General features: G+C 47.0%; 5 protein-coding genes across 5 annotated transcripts; 3 read left to right on the forward strand and 2 right to left on the reverse strand.

The window, feature by feature from the left end:
* Positions 1-1,638: 1,638 nt before the first annotated feature.
* Positions 1,639-2,681, forward strand: TRUGW13939_05224 (uncharacterized protein; the record flags this gene model as incomplete). Its single annotated transcript, XM_035488388.1, has 2 exons — positions 1,639-2,149; positions 2,233-2,681. 2 exons carry the CDS (start codon positions 1,639-1,641, stop codon positions 2,679-2,681), a joined length of 960 nt encoding a protein of 319 aa, XP_035344281.1.
* A 1,286-nt stretch (positions 2,682-3,967) lies between these two features.
* Positions 3,968-9,741, reverse strand: TRUGW13939_05225 (uncharacterized protein; the record flags this gene model as incomplete). Its single annotated transcript, XM_035488389.1, has 4 exons — positions 3,968-4,027; positions 4,108-5,278; positions 5,330-9,366; positions 9,673-9,741. 4 exons carry the CDS (start codon positions 9,739-9,741, stop codon positions 3,968-3,970), a joined length of 5,337 nt encoding a protein of 1,778 aa, XP_035344282.1.
* A 1,014-nt stretch (positions 9,742-10,755) lies between these two features.
* On the forward strand, positions 10,756-12,191 carry TRUGW13939_05226 (uncharacterized protein; the record flags this gene model as incomplete). Its single annotated transcript, XM_035488390.1, has 2 exons — positions 10,756-10,810; positions 10,885-12,191. 2 exons carry the CDS (start codon positions 10,756-10,758, stop codon positions 12,189-12,191), a joined length of 1,362 nt encoding a protein of 453 aa, XP_035344283.1.
* A 796-nt stretch (positions 12,192-12,987) lies between these two features.
* TRUGW13939_05227 (uncharacterized protein) lies at positions 12,988-18,575 on the forward strand (the record flags this gene model as incomplete). The annotated part of the gene is made up of 9 exons (XM_035488391.1): positions 12,988-14,880; positions 15,357-15,425; positions 15,487-15,783; positions 15,841-16,476; positions 16,526-16,759; positions 16,811-17,146; positions 17,193-17,696; positions 17,748-18,146; positions 18,201-18,575. 9 exons carry the CDS (start codon positions 12,988-12,990, stop codon positions 18,573-18,575), a joined length of 4,743 nt encoding a protein of 1,580 aa, XP_035344284.1.
* Positions 18,576-18,960: 385 nt separating this feature from the next.
* Positions 18,961-20,806, reverse strand: TRUGW13939_05228 (uncharacterized protein; the record flags this gene model as incomplete). Its single annotated transcript, XM_035488392.1, has 3 exons — positions 18,961-19,791; positions 19,852-19,936; positions 19,989-20,806. The coding sequence occupies 3 exons, from the start codon at positions 20,804-20,806 to the stop codon at positions 18,961-18,963; spliced, it is 1,734 nt and encodes a 577-aa protein (XP_035344285.1).
* Positions 20,807-20,958: the final 152 nt, after the last annotated feature.

Raw genomic sequence — 20,958 nt, forward strand, 5'->3', positions numbered from 1 at the left:
ACAGAGGACCGGAAAGGCGGTGGAACGATCGGCGAGTTCTAGATTGAATTGACTTTTTCTTGTCATTTTAGGGATTGCAATTGTTCATTAACATGACAAACAAACAAAAACTAAGTCAATTGCAAAGGATGCTAGATCGGCCACGAAAGAACGGATGACGCCATCACCAATAAATTTCGTTGATATAGCCGTGGAAATTTCCTACTTTTCGCCCTGTAATGCAAGCAATTGCCGACACGCCAGCATGCATAATAAATTGGTAATATATTTGTACATTGGTAGAGAGGAAAGTGGTGAACAACATCATTGGCTATAGGCGCCGCATCCTTCCTTGCTAGGCATGCCGACTGTCTGCCAATCATCCGAAAACGTGCGCATCTCGCTAGCTGTCTAGGTCGACAAACTAATTAATTATATCATCATATTATTGAGAGTGACAACTGTGCGTCCTCACCGATAACTGCCCGGCTTCTTGCCGCCTTTGGACATATTCCCCAATAGAGTAATCTTCTCGGACCACGCATTCCCAATATTGAAGTCTGGCAAAATCCAGTTTGAGTTTGATATAACTACCGGCAAACAGGCATTATTCATGCTCTATTCATCATATCTACATTTGATCTCCCCAGTTGGCTTGCCTTTCTGCATCTTCGAATATGAAGGAGTAGAAAAATTCATCGCCTGGGGAAGAAATGTGTGCAACAATGCAGTAACAATATTTCTGGGTCGAATAGACTGCTTTCCAAGCCTCAAGTCAGAGTTAGTTCATCTTTCTGTTAAATGCAAACAAAAATCTCCATGGATCAATGTTGGGTGAACTCCCGAGCACTCGCTCAAATTCATCTAGTATACCCCCACTAACTAGCGAGTCCTTGAAATATGCAATCTCTAAGCTGGTCACGATTTTGACGCTATGGTATGAAATTGATGGAGTACTAGCTCCCGTCAAAACCGACCAATCACATCACGAATAAAATAGCAAGAGCCAATCAAAAGATGAATAAAGTTGACCTTGACCAATCAGACACGCCAATATCAGTGGACGCCCCGCAATTTTATAATTTCTTCTTATAGTATATAATGATGTCAGATGGAGTCTACTAATCATGGCGAGTAACATAGTCGATATCTTTTAAAGGCCCCTCCTCCAAATATTTTAATTCTTTACTCATGCGTGAATAAATATTTAGAGGTTTTTCAAAGATTATATTATATATCCCAATATCTTTTTGGATATAAAATTCAAAACGTCCTAGATTGATGTAATATTCTATTTTACATGTTTTCTAGCAGCCCCCTGTATAGAACATGAGACAAACCTCATTACATAGTATGGTAGGTTTGTGGGCTCACCTAAACCCTGAATGAGTAGTGTGAGCGTCACGATGATTAAATAGCAGTGATAATTGTCGGTCAACTTATATGTAAATTTGAAGAGCATTTACATGCACCTATACAAGAATATAACCATTATTCGGTCATTTCGGTCATTATAAGGAGATTTCAGCTTATCCACCTTATGTCTCGCAAAAAAAAAGGTGCCCGTTGGGGCAAAAGAATGTTACTTCCGTGCCTCCCTTGGGAAATATTGCTGCTCATAAGTGAATTTTTGGACCTGAGGACCTCCGTGCCGCGATTATGACCTGCAGTTACATGAACACCGTTTTAGACTCCGTGTTGTACAAACGCGCCATCGCTACAGGCGTGTACAAGCAAAAGTTTCTATACGCGGCCATTTGGGGCAAGGCAACTGCTATATCTAAATTCTTGAAGGAAGGCGTTTTAATGACCCAATTCAATAACAACACCTACACATGGTCGTCCTGTGATTATCACAATCTAAGCCACGCGAAACGGAACACTCCAACTTGGGATCCGGAAATTCATCCACTATTGGCTGCTGTGCTTTTCGGCCACGTTGAGGTAGTGAGGACGTTGCTAGCAGAGGGCAATGCGAATGTTGACTTTGAGAATGACTCTGGGGAGACCGCATTGATTTATGCGATAAATAATGACCGTCTCGATGTGGCCGAAATTCTACTGGAACAGGGAGCGAACCTGATGGTGCTTGATGAGAACGACAACAAATATTCACCGTTTATATACGCGGCGAAAGTTGGCAACCAAAATGCGCTTGAATTGATGTTACGTGAACTTCATAATCGCTAAATTCCTACAAACACTATTTCGAACCTGTGTCAACGAGCTGTGATGTGGGCCTCACTGACATAGTCGAATTTTTCTTGCTCAACGGTGTCTGTGTCAATGATTACTTTCAAGACGGGGACAGTCTACTTTACCATGCATCTATCAAGGCTCATTACAAAATGATCAAACTGTTAGTGAAGTATGGGGCAAGAATGGAAAACGAAAAGGACACTGGTGTGGTGTCTGTCTTTCACCACCAGCCACTTCCAGCAGCTAAGCCCGTTGTCAGGGAACTTTTAAAATTCGGTTGTAATGTGGCAAATGGTAATCGTCATGCTTGTGCTTTATGGCGTATAGCTCGAGGCTACAACAGAACGCTGAACCCTGACCGTAAACTAATTGGCCTCCTCCAAGAACGCGGATTCGACAAGGAAAAATGCCGGGACAAATGTTGGGCGAAAAGCAGATATCTCTTCCAAGGGGATGACATGACGAGTGACGAATTTTTTAACTACGTCAAAGGTGATGCATAGCCATTGGATGTTGGCACTTTCCTTTCCAACAGTGTCGAAGAAAATTGTTCTCCTTGATTTTATTTCTAGTTGGACAAAGTAATGATAATCCTTATTGAAGCACGTGTGCAAAAATTGCAACACAAAGGATATTTCCATCGTCTACCGATGGATGACTGGACGGTTCTCCTTACTTCACTTCCCATTGTTGCTCTTTGACTGTGCAATTCCAGTCTAATTCAAGTATGTATGGACTATCATTTATTGATATTCTCTAATTACCATTATTCATATTAATTCTAACTACTCTTAAAAACTTCCTCCCAGAAGGCAAAGATTTGGTCACTCAACACCTCCGTGATATCCACATACTCATGAGGCGCATCCGTAACCAGACACATTTCATTCCGAACGTCAACCTCCGTAAGAATTCGGCACATGGGCTCCATATTCTGCTGAGCAGTCTCACTTTCCTTGCCAACAAGTAATTGGACCCCCGTCGTTAGAGAGTCCAAGGCCTTTGTGCCGGATAATACTTGGATGAGTCACCAAAGGTGTCGTGGATGCGCTCCCCAGACGCTCATTCGCCAGCTGCATGTGCAGCGTTGGTGTAATCGAAGATACCACACCGAAGACATCAGGATACTTCAGCCCGAGGTGAAGCGCAGCACCATACCCGCCCATAGAGAAGCCCTCAACGGCCCAGAAGCGAGTTTCGCCCCTCACGCGGAATGTCTTCTATTTCAAGTGTGTGATAAAATCTGCCACGGCAACATCTTCAATTCGCTGTTGAACATCGATTGAATTGTACCACCAACCTTGCGGCAGATTGGGGCGCCAGCACAATGGCAGGCGGCCCTGTTCGGCGGCCAAGTGATATTATGGCAACACCCATGCTCGCTGAGATTGAAAGCCCATTCCACCGTGTAGCCAGATTGGCACGGGGTATTCCTTCTCAGGGTCCTCATCCTACTGAGGCGGGAGACTATACAAGTACGATCCTTTTCGATCATCATCAGTCCCCCGAGCGGGCTGCGGATACAAGTCATACTGAATGAATATGCGCGGAAAAATCGAATTGTGTGTCGATCCAAAAGTGATTCATGGTCGTGACAACAGCCGGGGAACGTCGGCGAAACCCAGCGGGGGGTTTTACCAATTTCCTAAAACAGTTGCAAATTGTAAGTTGAGTCGCTTGCAGAACCTCCCTAATAAAAGTAATACTGTAGCACAAATGAATCTCGTAAGAATAGTCATGGATTAACAGAGTCTTAATACAGGCCATTAACAATGCACCAACAAAAGAATTACACCATCCATGCATCGCTATCAGTCTGCGCCGGTGGATACGATGCTTTTACCGGCATCTAAATGCAAAACAAAACAAAAAGAAACACTACAAACTCCAAAAAAAAAAAAAAAAACGCCAGCGGATGTCGACTACTACCATCCGTAATTTTTTTTTTTTAAAAACGCCCAGTCGTTCCAGTTGAGCCCAAAGTTTGTCAATCCCGGCTTTTTCGTCTTCCAGAATCGGTCTCAACTCAAGTCCATCCAACATTTTCAGGGAGCCACCGGTGGTTGTATACATCAGCAGTTCCAACATCATGCGCCGTTTTTTGGTCGACTCGTGCAAGTGAGAACGATGCTTTTGATCCGCCGTGGCATCAGCGAGAGGGAGAGTATACGGGTCATCAATCTCGATCTCCGTCCGCGTTTCTATAGCGTTTTCGCCGTTCTTCGGTCCAACAGCCGCGAAGTCATCAGCGACACCAGGCGTTGTTGCGAGTGAGCCTAGATCCGGCTCGATTCGGTTTTTGCGCATCTCAGTCTCTTGGCGCCGGATTTCCAGCAGTTTCAAATGAGTATCAGCTCTTCCACTGCCCGAGATGGGGGGAGGGTAGAAGCCAATTGTAAGCGGATTACCACGAAGGTCGATGTTTCGGAGAGGACTGTCGCTATGGTGCGCCGATCGGCCAATTCTGCTTAGGACCTGGCAGAGCGTGCGAAGCCTGCCGACACGATTCCCCGCCACCGCTAATCGGCTCAACCCACTCATGCCGGCAATATTATCAAGCTCGCTGACAGAATTGAAGTTTAAGTTGAGAACGCGAAGGTTGGGAAAGAGTTTGCCAAAGCGAGAAGGAATGGCTTGAAGGCCACATGACGCGATGTCAAGCAATTGCAAGCCCAATACAGGAGCAGATGGCGACAGCGTTCGTTCCGACAAGCTATTTGATGAAAGATAGAGCTTTCGGATGTCGGTCAGGTGAGCAATATCGATATCCAAGGGTGATCCTGAGTCATGCGATGTGCCAGCAAACTGTTCTCGCACGGACAGTATTTCAAGGCTGCTGCATTTAGATAGACCAGAGAGCGTGCTCAAATAGTTGCCATCAAGATAAAGTAGCTTGAGATGGGGAAACATGGCTGCATCGAAGGAATCGAACCGGTTTTTGGATGCCCTCAAGGTTCGTAAAGTATTTATTGGCACGACAGTTGGAAGTTTTTTCAGCTGGTTCGCACTAATGTTAAGAGTTTCCAAGGCCGGAAGATACTCGAGGTTTCGAATCGTTGTTATTTGATTGTCACTAAGGTCAATTTCACTCAAACGAGTCCTAGAAGCATGCTATTAGCCAATGAAACCATGATAATACTGATAAACCTACAGCTCCGAGCCCTCAAAGTCAATGGAAGTGAGGGCATTGGACTTCAAATCCAGGCGCAAGAGACCATTCAGATCCAATATACCATCAATGCTGCGAATCTTGTTGTTGTTTGCTTTCAGTTCGCGTAGGTGGACAAGCCCGGAAAACCCATCCAAAGACTCAATTTGGTTTCCGGAAACATCCAAGTATTGAAGGTTGGCTAGATGCCCCCATGCAGTAAGATTTGAAAGACAGTTTTGCGACGCTCGCAGATCGCGAATTGTGTACGGAGCGCCAATAAGATGGCCAAGCTCATTTTCCGATACATCCAGTGCTTCCAGGCGAGGACAAAAGTCATTCAGACGGTGGAGCGTAATTAGACCCTTGTTTCTCAAGTTCAGCCGACGGATGTCCTCCCAGAAAGGCTCACTTGGTTCCACGTCTGTAATGTGCTTCACAAGATCCTGCACAGCAAGTTCAAAAGTCCCATGTATTTCACGTAAAGATGAAGGATGGGTGCGTTGAGCGATGTAACTGATCTCAAGGTTGACTGGGTCATCCGGTTGATTCATAGTGAAATCGGCAAGGGGGCTGAGGTGGAAACTGTAGCTGTCCCCTTCTGCAGACTGCAGATGTGCTAGAGAATTCCCGCCACGGTGTAACTGTGGTGTTGAAGACGCTTGTGCTGTCGAGATTCTGCGGACCAAGCTCATTTCTTCCATTGATTCCTCATTCTGCTCGTCTATTCGAGATATTGGACGACGTACAAATCCACGATTATCCAGAGAAGTACCAGGAGTCGATGAGTCATTGTTGCGGCGTTCGCCATAGTGCTCAGTAGTGGTCCCATTTGATTGTGTCTCATTAGCATCATCTGTGTATACAATATGGGACACCAAAGGCGACGAAAAGCTGATCGTGGCAGACCTCGTTTGGCCTGATGCTTTCGGCCGAAGGGACTTGGTTTCATTCACAGTGTGTTTCGCATGTGGACTTGACGGTTGGCGGACGTTGATGGTTATATCTTCTGTCCCCCAAGATGTTGCACGAGTCTCTGGTTGTGGTCCACTGGAGGTGAACCGCGTGGTTTTGGATTGGACAGAGCTGGAATCGGGAATAAAAGCCGGGCCGTCACGAGTCGTCGGTCGCTGTCCTGCAGAAAGCTTGGTGGTGTCAAGCTCGATTCTTGAGCGCAGGCCCTCAGTGATTTGGCCATCCTTGGTGCGAGCAAAAGACCTCATAACTTCCTCTGTGGAGTGAACGCTTAGATCAGGAATGCTTCCAAATGGATCGTCCTCGCTTTCATCCCCTCGTGGCCTCTCAATTGCCCGAGCATCTTTTTGTCGGACCCAGGACTTCGTTGACTGATCATAGGTCATCCCATTGACTTGCTCCGGTATCAGGTGCGATACCATGTCAGAAGCAATATTGCCTCGGGCATTCGAAGCATTCGAGGACGTGCTGGGTATCGAATCGGTTTGATCTTCATCAGGATGCTTACGTTTGAGTGGCGGTAAAATTCGAATGTTCTGAGGACTGCTCTGGATATCGCCATCATATTTAGTTTCCCCTTTTGTGTCTGACTGAGACTCTTTATCCAGGTGTGACACAACGGATTCCATGAGTTGTTCTGCATCCTCCTTGTCGGCAAACTTTTTGAGGTGGCTGACGACACGTGGATGAAGTTGTTTAGGCTCCCGATACTTTCGCATGTCCACCCCATCACGACTTGGGGGGCGGGAAAGATTCTCCGGACTAGATATTTCTGTCAAGGTGTCTTCTTCATTGTCCTGACTGGTGATATCCGATTCTTCCACGCTAGTCAACCCGCTTTGATATTTGCCTTTTGCACGGATAAAGTTCATCACCTTTGTCGCTTGGTCGAGATAATCGTCAGTTGTTAGAGAGCGCTTATAGTTCTCGTTTTCGAGGTCTTCTTTAGAAGCATCGGTATCAAAAGGAGATTCTGAATTGCTACGTTCCCATTGATTTCTCTCTTGTTCGGAGTGACCAGTGGCCGGCGAAAAGTGGCTGCTTTGCTGCAATTGATGCCTGAACCCCCTTTCTTCCAGGTTCATCTCCAGCAACGACTCTGCAAGTTCATCAGCGTCATATAAAGCGTCTGTTTTTTCCCGAGTCCGTCGACGCTTGGGAGTGGAGCCTTTCGGGGGCAAGTTGCTCGTATGTGTGGTGCCTGAGTGAATTCGGCGTGTGTGCAGAGTCAATTGACTGTTTTCATTGCTGCGTGAAGTTATGTACTGTCGAGAACTAAAAGATCGTCTGGTTTCAGGAATAGAGTCGAAGCTCTTTGCTTTTCGTAAAGGATCTCTTCCCAAAACTCGTGAATATGACCTCCGGTTTGATTGGGTTCCTCGATTGTACCTGCTCTGAAAGGATAGATTTGGAACTCGGCCGCTGTGCGCGCTCTCATCGGCAAAGCCAAACCCATCTAGCTGCCCGTTGCCAAACCGATTCATGCGGGGATCTGCCGCATCCTGAGTAACAGGGCGAGCAATCTTGCGTGGGGAGTGATCCTCTGATTGTCCTCGCCTCAGGTTTGGCAGGCTTCGATTTGCGCGTGTCTTGCGAGTGCCGAGTGTGGGAGACGCCGGCTGGTCCTCGTCGGACAGCTCATCGCCGAGAGTTTCTTCAAACTGGCTCATGCGGCGCAACAGCTTGTTGTTGGTGAAAGTGTCATGGTTACCAAACAGTTTCAGCGGGCTGTTGCTCATGTTGCCGGTGTTTGGTCGAGGGTCATCGTCGGTGGGCGAGAAAGTGACCGCAGGAACAGCGTCTTGCAGCTGCGAGGGCGGTGAGCTGCGAAAGTCGGAGTTGTCCAGCTGCGACGGAAAGGACGACGGGCTCAGTTGGCGCATACGGAAGGAGCCGTCGTCGGAGTAACCGCCGCGGCGAAAGCTCACGAACGGCTTTGTCTGGGCCTCTTCTTGCGTCCCCGTCGACAGGTCCTCGGGGAAGTATGGACTGCTGAAGTTGAGCAGCTCGCCGGCTTCGTTGGTGCCCTTGTGCTGCTGCTTGATGCTCCCAGTCCGGCTCTCTTTCGAGGTATCTGCAATGTGATTGAGCTGTTTCAGTGCTGACTGCAAAACTCCCGAGCCAGTGCGGCGATCCACTGTGTTGCTGCTTGATAGAAAGATGGGTGTTATACCTTCATTGCGACGATCCTCCTCTCCGCTGGCCGTTCGCGACCGGCCTTCCATATCAGAGACACCGTCCAAGCCGAGTTTAGAGCGTTTCGAGGACATAGAGCGGGTGTTTAGGCTACGCTGTCGCAGTCGACTATTTGGCTTTGCCCGACCGTCTTGTGCTGGGTTTGACTGTCGTCGTGATGCGTCGACGGGTTGGTTTGTTTGTGCGCCGTTTGTTTGACCGCGTCGGTCTTCAGGTTCACCGCCCGACGCGGGGCCTTTGAACATACTCTCGAGCCCCATTGGAGCAAACAGGTCGCATTGTTCATCGGGACCCATCCCCCCCTGGATGAGGCGTCGTTTCCACTCGGGGGTTCCCCGGGAATCGTCTTTACCAGACCGCACCTGAACTGTTCCCTGTCCGTCCGTGACGTTGGATTTCAGTGTACTCGATTTTGCAGAGACCATGGTCTTCAGAGGTGTGGATGCGGGCTTTTTTCGACCGGGTGTTATTTGTTTTGTATTGGAAGACTTGGGCGGCGCGTTATTCGAGACTCGAGGCGACCGCGTCGACGGAGACTGTCGTGGTGATGACGATGCTCGCACACTGGTCGGAGTTGTACTTCCGCCACGTCTTGTTTGCCCCTGTCTCGCACCCCGTGGGGTGTTCTTCCCTCTGACACTCGGTGATACTGGTTCTGGCTTAGGCATTCGGCTGCGGTGCGAACAGCCGATGCACTTGCGCGCCGATTGCTGACTCGGGCTCGAGGGAAGAGACGGCGAATGCGGCAACGGGCACGGCGACGACGGTTGAGAAACCCAGTCTTCGTCTGGAAGTTCGGCTAGCCATGGTTCTTTGGACATGGCGGTGGGTGTTGTGTTGATTGTTTTGATCGTCAAGTTGCCGGACAACTACGGCGCGTTGTTCCATGGAACTCAGTGGCGCTTAAATGCGTAACATGCTGTGATTCGCCGTTCGTAAAATCTGCACGGTGAGTAGGGATAGATTGGGGGTAACAAGGTCCATGCGCTCAGAGGGTAAAAACTGCAAGAGGATAAGGCATTGATCGGATGATGGATATGAGTTAATGTTGTTTCATTAATTGATGTCGGGGTAGTCAGTGGTTAATTGTTGCGGCCCTCACCGCCTGGGAGGGAGCAAAATGGCCTGGCCGGACGAGTCAGAGGGCAGTATTTGGCCGGGGCACAACAACTTACCGAATATGGCTTAGCCCCCGCAACCTCCAGCCACTGAGCGTCCGCCAGACCAGTGTCTCCACCCGTCATGGTGTGAATATGCAGCTAGGCCTGATATATACTAGCTCCCTTGAGTAACACCGTTGCCCGGGACATCAGTCACATGACTCTGCTTTTTGCAAATTGCAATTAGGCTCGACAAAATTTGCAACGCCAGCTTCGCTCCTTCCCTTCAACTATTAAACATATCTTCACATTCTCCCTGCCATATGCATTCATTTTTGTCGCATATTATCTACATGCTACATGTCAATTCAATGGCCACCATCTAGGCAAAGCCACAGAATACATCGTTATTACAAACACAACACCCGCTTGTTCTCCATTCTTGACACTCACTCCATGGGAGATTAAACGCGGATTCGGTCATATCGAAGAAGACCTTTCAATCCTCTAAGCACGTTCTAAAAAGAGGTAAGCATAACATGGCGATTGTAATTATTTTGCTAAAGCCCCGACCAACACTACCCTCCCTTACCCAGCACTAAACAGATATATTCAGACGAAGCTACTCTCTAGCGTCCCGGAGCGTTCCAGAATTAGGAGCTGTATCCGCACACCTCGCGGAGTACTCCAGATAGTAGGCACGAACTTGTTTAGTGCAGGTTAATACTCCGTACACAACTACAGGGATTGCCTTATAAAAGATAACTGCCAAGGACCCAACCAACTTCAGGTGACTATTTGGTTGGAGGAGAACGCGTGGGTATCTGAAGATAAATTCAGCCCCGTGGACTAGCTTTCGTACTCGAATAAGATTGGACACTGGTGGCCCCCACTAGTCTGGTAAGGATCGGAGGATGCCACTCGATATGACTCTAGATCAAGACGCCAAGGATGAAGGTTACTTGGCGTGTGCTATATCCTGAGACCACCGCCCAGCGTGGCTGTCATTAGGTATCAGCCCCCTCAGCGCATAGGGGTTGAAGCGTTGATCTTTGAAATTCGAACTTCTATCCTCTCATCGTGTCAGTGTCGCAAAGGTATTACTCACAGCATTGATCGATCACATTTGAGGGAGAATTTGAAAAAGGAAATGAAAACATGAAAAGCAAACACTTGAATCTTTTGGTCGGCATGATGGCCGTTTTCGAGCGGGGTGAGTTGCCACGTGAAGGACTGCTACCCAGAAAAGCAAAAAGCATAGCCATTCTGATTTATTCTCAAATACAGCATCAGCGTCGTTAAATGCTCGAGACGAATCCACTTACTGCCCTCCCGATGAGTACATCGCAGACAATGACCTACAATTCAGCACATACTGCAGCCTCAATCTCCTTGCCCCAGAACTCGGTAACCAGCCTGGATCAAGCATCACAGAATGCATGGATATGTGTTCTAATTACCATCCTGCCTGTATGGGAGTAACGCATTACTTTCAAAATCAGACGTGCTCATTCAAAGGCTTTGATGTTAATACCACTTCTTTGAGTATCACGGATACCGATAACGTCCACAGCGCGCTCACAAACAAGACAGAGATGCTAGCAATAAAAGCGGATTGTCCGTACGAAAACAACACCAACGCCATGATCTCAGGCTTTTCTTTTCAAATCCTCTGTGATCAAGATATGAGGGATTATGGCGACTTTTTACCCTGGGGACAAACGTATGGGAATCACGCATCGACAATGGGCGAATGTATGCAACTCTGTTTAGATGTGCATCCACTCTGTGTCGGAGTCTCATGGAATCCTGATAAGAAAGCGGGATGGAGCAACTGCTATCTAAAAAATTCTCAAGATGGGGTTCCTGTCGTTGCTAATACTAGACCGGTATCCCATTCCGGGCTGCTGGTTAGTCTACCGCCTGTCGACACGTGCTCTGGACCAGGGCAGATTGTCAACAACAACCAAACATTCAATACAACGTGTTTAGAAGGTCGAGTTGGAAGCAGCAATTTTACGTCGTTTTATAGCCCGAAGTTGAAAAACTGCGTTGGCCAATGTGCAACCAACGATTCGTGTGTTGGTGTTCTCTACGACAACTCGTTTCACGAGGGGATTAAGAATTGTTATTTCTTGAATGCGACCGGTTCTGCGTCGACCCCACAGAATTTTACATATGCAGAGCTTGTCTCTAGCGATACTTCGGCCTCAGGTGCCTCGCCATCTACATCTGCAGGGGCAACACCAACTCAAAGCAGCGACGGCAGCAGTGATAGCAGTGGTAGCAGTGGTAGCAGTGGCAACTCAGGAAGTTCATCCAGCAAAGCTTGGATTGCCGGTCCCGTAATAGGTGCTATAGCAGCTGTGGCGATTGTTGTGGCCGGATGGTTCTGGTGGAGACGAAGAGGAGGAGGAGGAGGAGGAGGAGGAAGAACAATTGCACAAGAACCGGAAAAGCAATTCAAGGCTGTCGAGGTAGCCTCACATTCGCCCCCACAGCCGCAATCGCACCCGCAGGAGCTACCTAATCATTATCAGATATCCGAAGCGGAGGGGTCGGTCATAACGCCCAGGCATGAATTGGAAAGCTGATAGTTCATATTCATTGATGTTTCTGTGTTTAGACGCCTTTAATCTATATGTATTAGTCGAATGGGTCAGAAAGGCCCCTAAGAGCGAACACCTTATTTAGTTACACTTAGGGTTCTCAAGCCATCCTTAATTAATTTATAGACTTTTCTACTGAATACAGTGCAGATTGTAAAGACCCGGAGATGTTGCCTTTTCAATATTCCACCGTAGGAGTTTTATGGTTATATCAATTGATGTATATATATTTTATTTTGTTCATAAACAAAATTGTATTTTTAGTACAAAGTTATTCGTTTTTTATAAACATACACATATATACGTATGTATATGAATTAGTTTTGATAAATGCGGTAGTTTAGAAAACAATGTAACTTTAAAAAAATATATAAAATGTCCGGTACTCTCGACAAATATTCAATGCTAATTAACATTTATTATACGTACTTTCTAGTATATAACACATGAATATTGGATAATATTATCGAATTACCAAAAATAGCGACAAATGGCTTCTACTAGCCCGTCGGGACGCGTTAAGTGGTTTTTTTCTCACGTGGTCCAGCCATCTCGGACGAGCTGCAGCCTAGCCTCGTTGCTGTCGAAACGGACAGCAACGCCCCAGATACGCGTGCTCTTTGTCTTCCCTCATCTATCTCTCTTCAGCCGTTCGATGCGAAAACATGTATGAGACGCATCTAGACTCGGTTGTTTTTGCTGCTTCCGAGAGAAAGTGCACCGCAGCAACAACAACAACAGTCGGCGCCACCTTCGCCTTGGGCACAGCAACTCGCCCCTCATGCCTCCTCACCAAAAATTCTCTCCTGTTACGCTGGAAGAACTCCCGATAGACGAGTACGAGACGGATTCGCTACTGGGTTCGGATGACGATCTTGACGACACAACCAGAACTGCCAAAAGGAGAAGGATCGAGACACTAGGCACCTTATATTTAAAGGGTCAGCCTCTCTTTATTGCTTCTGCCTCTCTTCGGGGTCCTTTCGACAATGGTTGGGTCAATCCATGGAAGAAGAACCGCTCACGACACTCAACGAATGTTGCCAACACGAACCGCAGGGTTGCTACCACCGGTTTTCGAAGGGGGGCTACCTCGGCGACAAAAGACAAGAATACCGGGGTGGTAGAGAACTCGGAAAAAGCATCGAAAACTATACCAAACTGTAAAGACTTTGAATACGAACACAATCCACGAGATAATTCTGTGTCGTCAACACCGGCGGAACTTGGAAGGCAACATCAGGGTTCGCCATTCATCGTTAAGTCACTGGACTCACGTATGATCGAGCCCCCGTCTACTGAGTTCTTAATACGTCATAAATGGCTTAAGAAAGATAAGGGCAGCTTTAATATTCAAAATTACGACCCGCCCAAATCTCCATCTAGCCGATACACCAGCACGACCAGCCCGACAAAGCGACTCAAACCTTTGAATAAGAAGCCTGAGCATAGATGTAATCGAAATATAGCCTCTTCCAGAACCACCGATTTTGACAAGAAGTCGAAATCAATCTCACCTAATGTCCACAATAGGCTTTCATCTCCAAGCAATTCTGCTAGATTTCCAGATCGCATGCACCCACACTTGGATTTGAACGAAGACAGCAAACCACCTACGAAGTGTGAGCCTATGGAAGATTCGACTGTTGTTCAAGCGGCACATGAGGGATTGCCCATCGAACCGACTAGTGTGTCTTCTGTTCACATTATTCCGCCTTCTTCGCATCTTCCCGAATTCAAATATCGACTGCCAAAAAGCAAGTCGGCAAAGCAGCCCAAACTTGAGAGCGAGACCATATCTATAGACGGCTCCCTCAAGAACCAGAGGGATGAAAGAGAACACCCCCCCTTGCAATCAGCTCTCGGTAATAGCAATAGCCGACAGGCCTCGACGCAGACAAAGAAGGATAGTGGCACACTGGAAGCTTCGGGACACAGTAATGAACACGAAAGCAGTGAGAAGATAACATCTGCTCAAATTGTACCTCGGCCACTACCAAATTCCGGTCAAATAATATCTTTATACTCAACCGACCTTCGAGGTGGGCTGGGCGCTGACGAAAACGCTGGAGCTGATGGTGAGGAGTTGTCGACCCAGGAAGCCTTGCAACTGGCCCAGAAATCCTTCCAAGAAGAGTTCTCCACACCAGAAAGAGATCTTGAAGATATTTCAGAACCGAAAGACCGTTTCATATCACCTTCCAAAAGGATAACCCCATTTTCTCGCATCAACACGCTGCCTTCAAAATTAGAAATCCAGCTAGCAACCGACGTGGGGCCAGAAGCGATTCAGAACATGGACACCCAAGCCTTGATTGATTCGGTTACTCCTTTTAGTGTAGGAACAATAAAGAGCGCAGGACTAAGGTCGGATTCACAACCTCACCCGAATGTCAGTGCTTTGAATCTCAGCTTGAAGAGAAGGGCTAGTCTTGCCATGTCTCCTCCATCGTCGCCATCCGGCAACGCTACTCAGGTGGCATCGAACATACACACACAAGTTTCTGGAAATGACTCATTTTCGGCCCTTCCCTTAACATTGTCCGTCACGACCCCAGCAACGGACCAGCAAGATGGCCAGGAGCTTATGACCGGCACGGATACGTTTGATCTCAGCCAAGTGATCCAAGATGCCGGCAGTTGGCTCCAACAGAGCTTTGACGTTGCAAAGGAGGTGAAGAAGAGTAGCCAAAGGGACTCGCCATCCTCTGCCCAAGCTCTAAGGCGTGAAGTGTCCCCTACGTAGAATGCAAGCTATATGTATGAGGGTTTCTTGGTGCGCCGAACGCCGAATCTTTGCGCGATTCTAGATGCATTTACGAGATAGGTGTCTTTCACAGTACAGTGTCATTACTTTAGGTTGTGAATATAATCAATGTCGATATATTTCACATAACTACTGAATAGACCGAATGACGTAGAGCTGTTAGAGTAGTCCTGGCCCGACCAATCACTGCCCAGTCAGCTTTCCCGGCGCAGCTGCCTCTCCCGCTCCCGCTCGGAAGCCCTCACTACCTTATCCCAACATCCTCCCCCGCACAACTACTGTCGCCTGATGGCGAGGGTTCAGGGCAAATGGCTTTAACTCCGGTAATGCGATGACGATGCGCATGTTTTATCTTCGTGTATGTTGACTAACGCGCGATTTAGGGGAAAGCTTTCAACTTCTTTGATGTCTCTCCAGTCCAGCTTCCGGCGGAGAGCTCACCCGCCTTCAACGTGAGTCAACCTGCTGAATAGGTGCATTTCTAACCCCGCTGACTGCGTTGGTAATTCAAAGGATGATGTCGCGTGTGTATGTACCGGATCCGACAATTTGTTCCTGGGCAATAGCGATGGATTCGTGCACATTGTCTCCCCCTCGTTCAAGGTCGTCCGATCGTTCAAGGCTTACGATACCGGCGCCATCCGCCACATGAAACAAATCGAAGGCACATCTCTGTTAGTGACTATTTCGGAGGATCTGCCTAGCGAACCTATACTCAAAGTCTGGGCTCTTGACAAGATAGAGAAGAAGACCGGTGCCCCGAGTTGTCTATCGTCGCTAGCGGTGCAAAATGGCAGGCGACCTTTTCCAGTGCGTTGAATAAGAACGATGATGATTGTGTCGCGTACGTCAGCTAATTACAGGCAGGTATCAACTTTTGCCGCGTTGGACGACTTATCCCAGCTTGCCGTGGGCTTTGCCAACGGTTCGGTTGCTGTAATCAGAGGCGACTTGATAAACGATCGCGGAACGAGGCAACGCATTGTATTCGAGTCGGAGGAACCTATAACTGGTCTGGAAATTCAAAGCGGCCACACGACTCAATCTCTCTATATCGCCACGACAAGTCGCATTCTCACGTTTACACTTGCCGGTAGAGGCCAGGGTCAGCCTGCCCGGGTGCTTGAAGACGCAGGCTGTGCCGTTGGGTGCATGACTATAGATAAAGAGACAGCCGATGTACTAATCGCAAGGGAGGATGCAATACATATCTACGGCCCTCGAGGGCGTGGACCTAGTTATGCTTTTGACAGTCCCAAGACATCTGTGCATCTCTTTAGAGGCTATGTAGCTTTGGTGTGCCCTCCGAAGACGACATCTTCAAGACTAGACACGTTGAGAAAGTTTGGTGTGGGACAAGCCGATGATCTTCTCAATACGTCTACATTCACTCTTCTCGATACGGACCTGAACTTTATCGCCCATTCGGAAGCTATACTGTCGCCTGTCCAAAGCGTTTTCGCAATCTGGGGCGACCTATTCTTGATAACTATAGATGGAAAGGTACGTTTTTATTTCTCACATAATTAAGTCTCGCTAATTTCCGTTTCAGATAACGCGCTACCACGAAAAGAGCTTACAACAAAAGCTTGAATTCCTATATCAAAGAAACCTCTACATCCTGGCTATTAATCTTGCTCAGAAAGCCGGTGTTGATACCTTTCAGCAAAATGTCATATTCCGCAAATATGGTGACCATTTGTACCAGAAAGGAGACTATGACACGGCCATGCAGCAATATTTGAGAGCGATAGATAACACTGAACCTTCGCAAGTTATTCGTAAAGTATGCAATCCTATATCATTTTTTGTAGGCAAATAAGCTGACAACCAGTAGTTTTTAGATACCCAGCGAATCCACAATCTTATCGAGTACTTGGAGGAACTTCATGACCATGAAAAGGCGACGGCAGACCATACGACTCTCCTTCTTAATTGTTATGCGAAACTCAAGGACACGTCGAAGTTGGACTCTTTTATCAAGGCTCCAGGCGAGTTGAAGTTTGATCTCGAAACTGCCATTGCTATGTGTCGTCAAGGCGGATATTTCGAGCAGGCGGCGTACCTGGCTACAAAGCACGGTGAAAACGACATGGTTGTTGATATACTTATAGAAGACTCGCAGAAATACGCCGAGGCTCTAGAGTTTATTTCTCGCCTTGATGCTGAAATGGTAAGTCTGGCTCGAGATAGTGCTGTATGGTTATTGATTTTGCAAGGCCTACCCAAATTTGATGAAATACGCCCGAGTTCTGCTAGGGCATTGTCCCCAGGAAACGACCCAGATTTTTATAGATTTCTACACTGGAAACTATCGCCCAAAGAAAGAAAGTGTGCATACCGTGGAAAGCGAGGCGCAGCCAACAAGTACAGTCCGTAACTTGGCCGCATTCATTCCCCTGCCTTACGTGGGATCGAATACGCCTACCAAGGCACGGCCTGCTGAAGCCCAAGTATCACAAGAAATCGACCTGACCCCCGATATTCCTGTCTATCATATCCCCAAACCCCGGACTGCTTTCTCTTCCTTTGTCGATCACCCAGCCGAGTTTATCACATTTCTCGAGGCCCTTATCACACAGAAGCCATGGAACGAGGCTGATAAAATCGATCTTTACACCACCCTGTTTGAGATGTACTTGGACAATGCAAAGAAATCGAAAAACGCAGGCGAGAAACAGGACTGGGAAACCAAGGCAAAGAAACTGATAGAAGGCAAAGACGTAAGTTATTGGTGCATCTTCTTCCCCAACATTTCTCTGACAAAAAGAAAGATCCCGATATCAACTTCGAATGTTTTGCTTTTGTCAAATCTATCAGACTTTGACGAAGGAATGACGCTGGTCAAAGAGCAAGCTGGTCTTCGATCTGACATATTCCGCTCTTACACTACGGCGAAAGACACTCAAGGAGTAATCAAAGCTCTGCGCAAGTATGGGCCAGTAGAGCCTCAGCTTTATGTGGACGCCCTCGCATATTTTGCGTCCAGTCCGAAGACATTGGAAGAAGCCGGTGATGAATTAGACGCAGTTCTAAAGAAGATCGACGAAGACGGATTAATGGCGCCTCTTCAGGTCATTCAAGCGTTGAGCACTAATGCAGTGGTCACCATGGGCATGATCAAAAGATATCTTAGCGCAAATATTGAAAGAGAACGGAAAGAAATCTCAACGGTCAGGATAAGAACTCTTTGGTTAAGTGATCTTTCAGTACTAATGACCGTACAGAATCGCCGTCTCATCTCCAGTTACACGACAGAAACAGAAGCCAAAAAGAGCGAGCTCGAACAACTCGCCTCGAAACCAGCCATCTTCCAAGCTCGCCAATGCCAATCGTGCAGCAGGGCGCTCGAATTGCCCACTGTCCACTTTCTCTGCAAGCACTCCTTCCATCAGCGCTGTCTCAACAATACCGGCGAAGATGCCGAATGCCCTGTCTGTGCGCCGCAAAATTCAACCATTAAAGCCATTCGTCGGCGACAGGTTGAGTCTGCAGACCAACACGAACTTTTCATGGCCGAGCTGCAGCGTAGTAAAGACCGCTTTGGCACGGTCAGCGATTTTTTTGGTAGGGGGGTTATGCAGACGCAGAAGAATGAATAGGAAAATGTATGTGGGAACCAATGAGCTCTGTATTGATGCTACACAAGCGTCAACTCAACTAGCGTATATATACAATTGATGCTTCATGAAAATTTAAATCGTTGAGACTCTCAGAATGTTCACATTAACCAAAAAAACCACACCATAGGTTACTAAGTCTTTGTATTCAACATTATACCCAACAGAGACTAGCTGAGATCAAATCAATTAAAATTTAGCGGCAAGATACATAAAATTATGACATATCTTTCTCGGGCCAATTCCCATAACATATGGCCTTATGAACTATATATCCAACATTTGAAAATCATCACGCAACAAAGCTCAATAACATTTCATTAAACTAACGACCCGAAAAGCTATCCATTGGGCGGACTGATATTGTTCAGGACAGGGCTGGGGCCAGATTCTGCGGCAGACCCTGAATAGAGGAGGCTGGTTGACTTAGGCTGTGTTTGCGATGATTATATCGTAACTCCCATTCTCTTTGTTTGAGCTCCCTAGCCGATTCTTGTTGTTCATGATACCCCAGAGCGAACGCTACACAATCAGCAAAGAGAGTCTGTCCGGGGAAAATAACTTCATCTTTTCCGGAGGCCCCAGTTGCAGTGATAGAGGGGAACAAACAGAGGGAGTGAGCATCTGGAATGTTAATAGTCTCGGAACACGTCAGTGTCTCAATGCCTTTCAAAGATGCCACTTTCCATTTCGGTCCGCCCTTATTTTCGTTGGGCGGGTTGGCCGATATGTAGATTCTGGTAGTGTCTGTTTTCACGGCGGCCCATAAGCCTGACGCTTCGCTGACAACCTCCGTCAACTTGATAGCAAAATCTTCTTCTTTCGAAGAATGGATAATAGGACCCAGCGCTTTAACGGTGCTGGACACTAGATCTTTGTGCGGCCGCTCCTTCTTTGACAATTGTACGCGGAAACTGTCCAAGATCTCATAGGTCATATTTCGCCAAATCCCTTCTTTCTCGACGTCGATTTGTGCATATTTTCGAGACATCGTGTCAAAAGCAATTTCCACTTTACTTGTATCTGTAAATTCTCTCACGTGATCACAAGGGAAAGACTGCCAGATATGTTTACAGATCAGTGACGCAATGAAGGCTTGCGTGCCTTGTCTCCATAGATATTGAGCCACATCAGAATCCCTTGTTGGAACAAACTTGAAGAATTCTTGTTGTTCAAGACCGGTGGCTTCTACAGCTCGCTGAGACAAGTATGTCAGTGAATAATCTCTATATTCAAGTGGAATTAACCCCTCACTCACTATTTGGTCACCATTCATGGGGCCAGTAACGAAATCATAAACCAAGTCTTCCAGCTTTTGATGCAATTTCGTGAAGTTTGTTCGACTGTGGCCAATGTGAGAATCACATATATTGAGAAGTAGATCGCACAACTTACTAATAATCGATACCCTTGCTCTGGATAGAGAACCTTGATCTTTCCTTGCCTAGGTCCGATTGTAGCCGTCTATTTTCAGCCATCAATATCTCATTACCGTATTGAATATCCTGGACTTTCTGTTCGGCGAGTTCACCTTGTACCTTTAACTGTACATTGAGATCTTTGGTTTCTTTTTCCGATTGTTTGATCGAAGCTAGATTAGCTTCGAGGCTTTTCTTTTCTTCCGTTAACTTCTGATCAAAACGAATCCTTGCAGTTTCAATTCTTTTTTTGAACTCATGTTCCATATTCCTTCTTTCAACAAGAATGGTTTCTCTCTCCTCGACGAGTCTCTGTAGTTCTCGCTCGGCTTCCTGCTGAATTTCACCCAAGTTCACTCTTTCCTCTTCCAATTCATGGCATCTTTGTCGTAGATCCTGTACCTGTTGTGTTTCCACGGCATTCGTAATTTGATTCATCATTTGCTGTAATCTTTCATTTTCGGCTCTGAGTTCGATCTCAGGCCGAAATACATCACCGGCTTTGGCAGCACCGTGTTTTATGTATTTGAATACCCCTGAAACTTCAGATAAACTCTGGAATGTTTCCTCGAGAGACAGAAGTTTGGTTATACTGATATCATCTAAACGGATGCTTCGCCCTTGATCCGCCGGAGGACCATCCTTGGCCACACCGTTGGCCCGGACCGAGTGAGATGAGTTGCTTGGTTCGGTGTCGTGGTCTTCAGAGGATGTCGAAGCATGTTGTTTAGCCCGTCTTTTTCTGTTGCGCTGGTCTCTCTCTTCATGAGCCTGGTTCTTTTCTTTCTTGCCCATTCTTCGATCATCAATTTTTAATTTCTGAATAATAGTAAGCCTGACTGGGAGAAAAATAAAAATATAACCATGAGAAAGATACCCTAGTGAATGAGAAAAAGACTAGATACTTTTGTCTTGGACTAAGTTTCATTTGACGTTCATCTGAGAGA

This window comes from Talaromyces rugulosus, chromosome III (assembly GCF_013368755.1).
Source record: "Talaromyces rugulosus chromosome III, complete sequence".
Classification (NCBI taxonomy): domain Eukaryota; kingdom Fungi; phylum Ascomycota; class Eurotiomycetes; order Eurotiales; family Trichocomaceae; genus Talaromyces; species Talaromyces rugulosus.